General features: G+C 37.8%; 1 protein-coding gene across 2 annotated transcripts in view; it reads right to left on the reverse strand.

The window, feature by feature from the left end:
- LOC149235269 (uncharacterized) overlaps positions 1-3598 on the reverse strand; it is a 302830-nt gene extending 299232 nt beyond the window's left edge. Inside the window, exons 1-2 of one of the 2 annotated variants that reach the window (XM_089372060.1) lie at positions 3298-3598; positions 2888-3205 (exon numbers count right to left, since the gene is read on the reverse strand). In XM_089372060.1, the coding sequence (XP_089228186.1) occupies positions 2888-3205; positions 3298-3345 (366 nt within the window). In that variant the 5' untranslated portion in view covers positions 3346-3598. The remainder of the gene's footprint in view (positions 1-2887; positions 3206-3297) is intronic. The other variant, XM_089372059.1, reaches the window with a different exon arrangement.
- Between the last annotated feature and the right edge of the window lie 6640 nt (positions 3599-10238).

Genomic DNA, 10238 nt, shown 5'->3' on the forward strand with positions numbered 1-10238 from the left:
TAAACTCGGCCCATTCACTAATATAAATATTGATCCTCAGACTTGTGGTATGCAACCAGCCAAAAAAGGGAACTTCAACCTCTGTTTGGACCACCACCATCATAGAAGAACTCGGCCCAGATATTCCAGCAAATACCTAAATGATTTGTCCCTCCTACAGCAATTCATTCAAGAGAATAGGAGCAGAACTTGATCTCTGCTAATTTGGAAATGCACCAACAACAAACTGACTTTGACCCACAAGAAAAGATGACAACTCAAGCTCTATGCAAAGGGGAAAAACTCATGCTACACGGACCACCAAACTCGTTCATCTTCTCTGTCTCAACTCAACCCCTATAACAGTAAACTCATCCAACAATATAGGAAGAAACTCAGACTCTCTTCAACTATAATCTTGGCCCCAGATTTGGCTCGGAACTTCCACCTGTAAGAAGATATATAGAATACACAAAATCAGAAGATAAAATCAATTGATAAAACTGTTACCTCCATTATCTTCCACAAAACTTCTTCTCTAGTTAAGCACAATGGCCAAATTTGAGTGATTCCGCTCTCCAACTAGCTAGGGTGTATGGTCTCAACACTGAAACTAACAATTTGCAAGTAGGGTTTCCAAAACCCTAGACTCTTCTCCAAGAGCTCTCCAAAATTTCTTTTTCTCAAATGGCAATTGACTAGAATGAGAAGAAACTCCTCATTTTCCCTTACAACATGTTTGCCACTTTTGCTACCTTTTTACCCTTTTATTTTTATAAAGCCACTTTAGTGGTTTTTCCACTTTATAAATTAAAAATGATTTTTCATTAACCTATGACATGTCCCCCTTTTTATCACTTTAGCATTTGTAATGTTATTCCTAGGCAAATCATGTTCCCTTAGTTAATTTTTCCCCGCCTTAACCTAAGGGAACTTTATTAGGCTAGCGGAATACCCCCATATGCCTCCTAAGCGGTTGGGGGCATTACAGGATTGTCCAAATGGCATGCCCTATAAGTTTATCAATTCTAGAAGATATTCTTCTTCTAGGTTTTGAGGTCAAATTGACATCATGGCAAATATGGATGCTTCGCTTGCTGCTGTAGAACTCTTCCTCCTAGAGAAGCTTGGGATCGATAACTGTCAAACAGCCCCCGTGACCTTGATATTCTTCTTCTAGGTTTTGAGGTCAAATTGACATCATGGCAAATATGAATACTTGGCTTGCTGCTGTAGAACTCTTCCTCCTAGAGAAGCTTGGGATCCTATCCACTGTCAAACAACCCCCATGACCTTGAACCTAGGTATAAACCCCCAAACACTCTAGAATCCAAATAGAAAAATATTTTTTAGAAATTTTGGGGGTAGAATATCCTACCCTCTCTCATCAGAACAGTCTTCAATCAAAACACAGGGGATTTCGTCCCCCACTTCTCTCCTCAGTAAGGTCATTAACTTTCCCCCTCATGGAGCATGGGAACTGTCCCCTCCCCTCTTTTCTACAACCTGGGTTCATTCTTCCCAATCTTTATTTCATGCAGTTCTTCAGAGGCCTCTGGTGCTCGTGACCAACTACCTCTTCTTCCTAGCCTCTCAGTAGCTCTCAGCAAACGTATCCTTCATCATTTCCACCCAGTGACAATGGGCTTCAGCTCCTCACCCCCCTCTCAGTGGTATATGCCACTCTATGCTCTCTGCACCATTGGAACTTTACCAAGCTCATGGATCACATCTCCTATTTGCACTCTCTATCAATGGAACTCCGAGACTCTGGGAAGGGTCTTAATAAATGTGGCAAGGATATTGCAAACCTCGACCTATTGACCTTTAAAGGTAGTAAGAGGAGAAACACTCTTATTCAGGAAATTAGAGAGCAGCTGAGCAGTTTGAAGGCTTGGGAATTAGAGTCATGAACTGCCATGAACAGCATTCACACGCAAAGTCGGGAGTTAACCACAGCCTAGGATTGGCCAGCGTGCATCCAGAGCAGTAAATTTTCTCTTTCTAGCTATAACAGCTTTGCCGATATATAGTTGTAATGGGTCAGTTAGTTAAACAGTACAATTGTAGTATTTTTAATTGGCAGTCTTAGTGTTGTATAGTCAGCATTGCCCTGGACAGTTTTTAATTCTTCTTAGAATGTGGAAATAGCATTTTAGAATCTTGCAAATCGCTGTATGGTTTCAGCCGCAGTGGGTTTTAATGAAATTCAATAACCATTACTTTGAAAAAAAATCAATGGAGGCTTGGTTGTCAACCGGGCAGTGGTCAAGTGGTGAAATCAAAGCACTTCCAATAATCCTCAGGCCTCGTTTCAATGCCATGTTAATGCGAACAATAGAGCTAAGTACAATCCGAAATCGGGTAGAAACCCTGTTGAAGCGCTTTCAAAGGAGTTAACTACCACTGCCACATCCAAGACCAGGTGAAAATCCTAGTGGCCTTGATGGCCCACAAATGTGGAGTATCTCAAAGGACAAGGCTAAGTGCCAGTCCCGGTGGATTTGACAGAATAATACCACTTGGTCATTGACATTTAAACCGAAGATAAAGCCACTTCAATAATAAGGGATCATTTACTAACCAATAAAGGACAATAGAGGCCGGGTTAAGGAATTTCTGTCATATTTGGCTAGTGCATCTATGCTCATTCTTCGTTTCAAAACTGTAACACAAATGTGCTTATGCATATATTTCAGGGATTCCTATTAAAAATAAGGCGCCTGTACAGAACGGTTAAGGGCATTTTCAAGGACTCGGAAATGAGGCTTTGGCATGAATTTAACAGACGCATCAAAGTGAAGCTTGTGCATGAATTTAACAGAAGCATCAAAGTGAATATTCAACTAAGAAATGTACGAGGAAAAATACGGTTCAAATTGGGCGAAGACAGCAAATTCTAGTGTACCTTTGACAAAACAGGTTCCAGGGGCGCAATTGCCTCCTGTATACATCGTTTTGCTGAACCATGGCCTTGAAATACCCTTGTAAACTTTGATTTTAACTCTGAAGAAGCATCATGAACAATGGACGCGGATCTGTTCAGCAGCAAGTGCGCCGAATTCGAGACTTTTCCCTCGATATGGGTTCTCAATTTAACTCCGCGGCCACTTGAACAGCATAAGTCAGTGTGCAATTGGATGCTGAGACCCCAAATAGAATCTCTGAAAGACAAGGACGGGTGCCGGCATCCAAAGTATCTCTTTGTTCCTGTTATTTCGCCAAACTGCGGAAAAGAGAATTATATAGATAAATCTTTACAGAAGCAAAAACTGGTTTATATTATAAACTAGAGAATACATGAATGGACGAACCAACCTGTGTAGACTGGTAATTAAGGGGAATAGAGGAGATGGTTGCAGCCATTGCACTTCCTTTAACTCAGCCTCCTCGCCATATCTAGCATTTGAGGCATTTGAGTGATGACACAGGCAACAGGAATGGTTGGGATCTGCTTCAACTTCATTGATGTTGAGTGTGGCAAAGTTTGCAACAGCCGCGAGACTCGTCTGCTTTGGATTTCTTGTGGTAAGGATTGTTTTTCGAATGAATGGAATTATTTTATGATATAAAAGTTTGTATGATATGATATGGAAGCCTTAAGTTAAATTTTCAATCTCGGTGCTAAGTGTGGACATGGTTTCATGGTTTTATATCAAATATGTGAAAGCTTGGTCGGTGAGGATAATATAGTTATGGGTGCTAGTGAGTTTCGATTTGTTGCATCACATTCTCACTTGTATTAGGTTGTATGGTTGGTGTTTGTTATTGGGGTTGGGAATTGCTAAATTTTTGGGGCTCTTAATATTGGTATACTTTGTCAAAGTGTGGAATTTGTTATTGGGGTTGGGAATTGCTAAATTTTTGGGGCTCTTAATATTGGTATACTTTGTCAAAGTGTGGAATTTTAAATGCATGGTTTAAAGGTATGTGTAATATATGCATCTCTTTCATATGAAGGGAGGGAGGTAGAGTTTGTATTCGAGTTATGGCAATGTGGCATGGATATTTTTGAATAGGAGTCATCACAAAAAGAGGTTAGGAGATTTGGTTATCATATAATTAATGCTAAGTTAATGGAGGTTTTTTTCACAAGTTTATATAGTTATTTGTTGTTTATTTTACAAATAGAATTATCAAATAAAAAAAAATGGCATGATAAACCAAGTTATAGAATCAAGTAGAAAAATATTTATAAACTTTCACAAAGTGAGAAAATCCTGAATACCACCTTGGACCCAAACAATAATGAATTAATGTAGTCTCACATATCAATGGGAATATCAAATGGAAATGTTGAATGTCATGTATGTTAAAGATCATGTCATTCTCATGAGGTTTTAGGTAATTATAGCATGAGAAAATGGACTTGGGGGTATTGCTTCTACAACGGCTAAGTTTTCCCTAGTTATCCTCATGACACCTCAATTCTAAGAAGTTGTGAGCAACATTTGAAGAGATTTGATCTCCTCGACCCATTCCCAGAGAGAGACTTGCATGCAAATTTTGCAACCACCAGCCTTCAAATTTGGTGTTCCATCTTCTTGAATTCACCATGTGCTTAGACCTGAGCATTGCACTCCACAACTAGGGTTTGACTAAGTCGAATTGCAAGTTTGTTGTTGGTTCCATCTGCATTTTGTTTTATATGCGCTCTAAGAAGTGAAATGTTCATTTGCTATGGGGGATCTTTATGCACACACATGCATTGGTTGGTCTCTTACACTTTATTGGTGATTTCTATTCTCTAGCCTCTTAATGGGTGGTCCTCTTAATTCTAATGAGGATGCTCGTGCATCTCTAATCAAAGGATCTTCCTCAAGTGGTTAGAAATCTCTTGAGAAATGCATATTTTCCAAAAGGGCAAAAGCCATCCCCATTCTTGACTCGGGGCCCTCTATTGTGGAAAAAAAAAAAAACCATCATTATTTTATAAGAGAGAAGTTTAGTTGGTAAGTTTATAGGCCTTATTGGATTTCTAACATTTAGGGAGATTAGGAGTTGGCTGCTACATTACTATGGAAAAGGATTTTATTTTTATTTTTTAAATCAAAGATAATAGAGATCAGTAGATTTGGCCTCTACTTCATCAACTCCAGGGGAATGTTTCTTTCCCACTCAACTCTTGACTTTAACCCTCACATGGAAATTTATTTTCCACCTATTTGGATTAGACTACCACAACTACCCATTATTTTCTAGTGTGATGGTATTTTCAAAGCTATCAGAGACATGATGGGTTGTTATATTACTGATGCAGAGCCTAAGGGTAATATTTTCACATGTTTTGGAATTTGTGTGGAAATAGATCCTACAAAAGGACTAACTGAGGTTATTCAACTCAAAATTGAAGGGTTGGAGCCATCTTTACACCTTTGATTATGAGCAGGTTCCTTTCAAATGTCACTCTAGCCATAAGTACAAACACTTTGCCAAAAGTTGTCCTAATGCTCAAGAAACTTATCCATTTTATAATTCAACTCCAACTTCTTAGAATAGTGACAAGAAAGGATCACTCAAACAAGTTTCAACAATGCATAAGAAACAACAACCTAGGGGAACTCGCCCTAACTCCAGTCCAAGTCACACCAACTTGCCCCCTCTAGTAATGGATTTGGAGCATCACAAATTGGTGACGAAGAAGATGAGGATCCCATCCAAATCTCCAACATAACCTATCAACATTAGATCAAGTGCAAATAGAGAACATCACTGCTCATAATGAGGATGAGATCCCAAATGGGGTAAATCTATAAACTTCACAATAAAAGAACTCAGTTTTAGAAATGTGGGGACTTAGAATATCAAAAGGAGAATAAGGAGAAGCATGATCACCCTTCTACTTCTCCTTCCTTTGAAAATGTTTTCCTACCCTCCATTAACAAGTGGTAGGAAAGATCACAAAATGACAACTCCAAAATTTGGTTCTCAAAAAACTCTTAACTTCCTTGTATTTAGTGGGGGAATGGTTTTGCTCAAATCTTTAACATGTTTTGTTTTTGCATTGGTTTGCGCAAGAAATTTGTAAGAATCTACTCTTATACTCAAGAGGCAATAAGATCAAGTTATAAAAGGCCTAGCGTTGGATCTCTCCCTTTATAATTTTGATCGGATGAGAATTATTATTTCTTTTGATGTCCTTTTCTATTCAAAATCTCTAAAGCAAACACACCTTGTATCATTCTTTCAAATGTAATTTGGCTATTTGCTCCTTGTCCCAAAGATTCTTGATGTCAATTCCATCAAACATTATTCACGTAAACCTAACCAAGTCTATGATACTTAATCATAAACCATGTTAATAGCATCCATTTTATTAAAATGGGATTTATGATTAGATATGTAATTGTTAGCGGATGTCAATTAGGTTTATCTCGAGTGGTTGGGAGGAATGACTATTACCCTCCTCACCTTGTTTTAATTCCCGCAAATGATATGTTGACCTCATATCGACTATATTGATGTAATGGCTTTCATCCTTGTTGTTGAATGGCCTGAAGTCTTAAAGAATATCTTACCCTGACATAGAGGATGGAGAGTGAGGTGTTTGGTTACAAGGAAAGAAGCATATAATTGTTAACAAACATCATCATTTCTACCATATAATAGTGGATTCATTAATTTACTTTTATAGCAAATTCATTAACAATGCAATGCATTGGCATGCATGGCCATATACAAGATGGTCTCATGTGTTTAAATTCTCCAAGAGGTAGAGGAACAAAATCAAGTGGCATGGGATCCATGTTCAAGGATCCTAATGAATGTAACCAATAATGTCATGAACTAGATAGAGCATGTGAGGCATTGTTAGACAGAAAATACATGATCAAACTTAGAACATATTAGTGGATTTGGAGCATAGTATTAATGTTGCAATAACCACTTGACTTAACACTAAAAAAATTCAATGAGATGATGCCATAGGAACTCTATGACTATTCCTTTGATTTCACAAATCTCAAATGGAGTTATTCCAATGTAGGTAGGCTCATATTGAAATTGATGTTATTACCTTTGAATGGCTTGATGACTTCAAACTAAGAGAGTGAATTCGCCTAAACTGTGAAATCAAGCTTTCTACTGTGTCAAGGAAAAAATTGAGGTTCATGTATAATGTCAACATAAATGGAAATAATCTAAGGAATGCATAGGCATTAAAATATTTCAAGGGACTCTACTCATCTACAAAAAGAAAAACAAATTTCATAATGTGTATTGTGGCAGTTATAAGGGTGTTATGACAAGGTATATGTTCGCTGGGTTTGCTTTTAAATTGAGACCTGAAATCCTTTAAATCTTGGTCAGTTCCCCCCAAGTTTGTTTTCTTTTAAGGTGAGTCATTGGTTCAAGTGGACATTCTATAGTCCTTAAGATGTGGAAACATTGTTGATTGATCTTGAGTTCTTAATAGTTTTGACATGTAAACAATATCCTTTTAACTAAAACAACATAACTCCTTGCGCGTGGTGTTTTTTTTTAAGTAAAAACCCATCAATTTCATAAACATGGTTTTTTATCCAATGCATATTACGATGGTCACACCAGTGCTATAGCAAGATGTATGTCTACTTGGTTCATTTTAATTGAAATCTTTTTCTTTTCTTTTTTACATAATGAATGTCATGATTATAATGTTGATATTTTAGTGAAATGCATTTCGACTAAGTTTAATTTTTAAAGGACAACCTAAAATCTTTCAAGTATTGTTTGGTTCAACTAATTTGGATATATTTTTTAATATTTTTAGGGATTTTTTATATTTTTATTTCAACTCAAAGCCCATAATCCCATGCAAATGGTGTTTATTGTTAAAGAGAAATGCCTAAATTTGTGTTTCCAAGTAATTCATGTCACAATGGTTGTGCCAACACTATAATGATGTGTGTGAACAACTTTTTTCCTTTTTATGGAATCCATTTGATGCACACATGATGCACATCACACCGGTGTTATAGTGGTGTATATCATATAAGTTTTTTGTCGTTCTTATTGTTGAGTAGGGACCCACATTATATGTATTGTTATTTTTAATGTGAGGATCTAATCCATTATTTTATGCCTTGAAGTGATGGTATTTTTACGACCTAAAGGATTGTAGAGATGCTATTAAAATTCCCTTGAAACGTAAGAGGTGAGAGGAGGAAGAGAGGATGTCAACATATATTGTTATAACAATTCCAAATAAGCCACACTTGGCGCTCATCATTTACAAAAATAGTTTGACTTGCCACAATTGCATCAATCCCATATCTACACACCAACTGTGGCTTCACTATATGCACTTATTAGAATGTATAAGACATTGATTTTGATCTCTCATTTTTGTTGGTATTTCTCCAATCGAGATACATAAAAAGCATGTTCATAAGCTTGATACACAACAAACCCATGATAATTTTCTTGAAATGGGGAGGGATGTTGATGGGCCTCGGAAAATAAATAGGTAAATCATAAGGCCCATCTATCCACTCCTAAGCACATAAAACAATGCTTGACCCCACATTTTGAACTTAATGGTAATTTTTCCTAGATTAATGAATTCTTAGAGGATTCAATGCAGTTTTCATGCTTCATTTGCCTTAACATGTTTATTGTGTAGGATTTATAAAGATATTGAGGAAATTCTAAGGAACTCAACAATAAAGATGTAACACCGTTCTCCCACACTTACCCAAGCTTACTGGTACATCGAGGTAAATATGTGACAAAGAGTTACTATGATATGATTTGACCTTCTAGATCACCTTAAGGAAGTGGAACCGACAAACCAAAACTTTACAAACCTCCCTCCGGTGCGAAAAGACCCCTAGGAGCTAATCCACCACTCTAGGTGCCCAACCCCTGAGTTAAAGTAGCATTTCATTGAACTAAACCCCAAGTCTCTCCCATGACAAGGCCTCCATGTGACTAAAACCCTCCAGTCACTCCCATAAACCTAAAAGGGAGAGACTGTAGCCCTTTTTAGCCAGTTTTGTGCTTGAGATCGCAAGATTTGAGCCAATTTTTCAGGGCTAGGATCTAGATCACTACCCAGAATTTTGATGGGAATTTCCAAAACAATAAATGACACAAAGACAAAGCTTATAACACAAAACCTGATCAAGGATTTGGCCTAACCATGACAGACATTTCGTCGAACACATTGTGAACATGTAGTCTACAGGCTATAAATGCATATCTAAACATAACCGTCTAATACTTATATGAAAATCACCAAGAAGGTCTAGTGCCTTCTCATAATAGTTGCATTAGGTCATGCATTCAATAACCATTCATTTACCAATAAAAACATGTTAAGAGCCATAACTCAAATCTGTCATGAAACCATGCTTATAAATAACATATAACCATAATAATATGAGTGATTGAACATCCATGAAAGCCACATAATAACAAGTACAAATACTCATGAAATACAAGAGGAGAATAACTCTTATTAATAAATGCAAAATCCAACCAAGTTAGGGACTTCCACGTACCACCCGTCCATAAATTGGGTTGAACCGAATCTTTCTGTCAGCCAATCACCCTCGTGCCATATTTCAAGCATGAATGTGGGACTTACAACAAAACAACCGGGGCTTCCTCGACCTTTAGAGCAATCCACCAAGGGATTCCTAGGCCAAAGGCCTCATCTATACAATTAGGCTTTACCACAATCTCGCCAAGGGATTCCTACGCCCAAACAAGAAACATACACTGCCAGGCTTTACTGAAATCCCACCATATACCGGTCTAGGGATCACTAGGCCTATACAAGCATGGATGCCTCTCAATCTCTCCACCTAAACCATGAGGAATTTGTTTGTCTCTACCTCTATGATTTATTGTGTATACTGCCATTATCGGTCAAAGGGATTCCTAGGCCCAATGAAGCTCCACCCTCTAGGATTTACCATAATCCCACCATTCATAGGTCAAGGATTCCTAGGCCTAGCGAGGGCATACACAATCAGGCTTTACCACAATCCCACCTTCACTAGTCCAGGGATTCCTAGGCCTTGTGACTTCTCCTGAGACCACCCCACTCAGCTTGGAATCCATCTCAACCAAAACAAGAGAACCCCACCATTGCTATTTAGAAAAAGGCAAGGCAAGGCTGAAAAACATTGTCACACCTGGCAAAACCCATGCCAATGACAACAAGAGAACCAAAAACACACATGCATGTACCATGCTTTCCAAAACTATCAAGAAAAGCATACATGCAACTCGATACCTGCAAGTAATCCTGTTGTAGTCGCTTTATCATGCTC

Source organism: Pinus tabuliformis, chromosome 8, assembly GCF_031772625.1.
Source record: "Pinus tabuliformis cultivar Carrire ecotype Pingquan chromosome 8, CPIR1, whole genome shotgun sequence".
NCBI lineage: Eukaryota > Viridiplantae > Streptophyta > Pinopsida > Pinales > Pinaceae > Pinus > Pinus tabuliformis.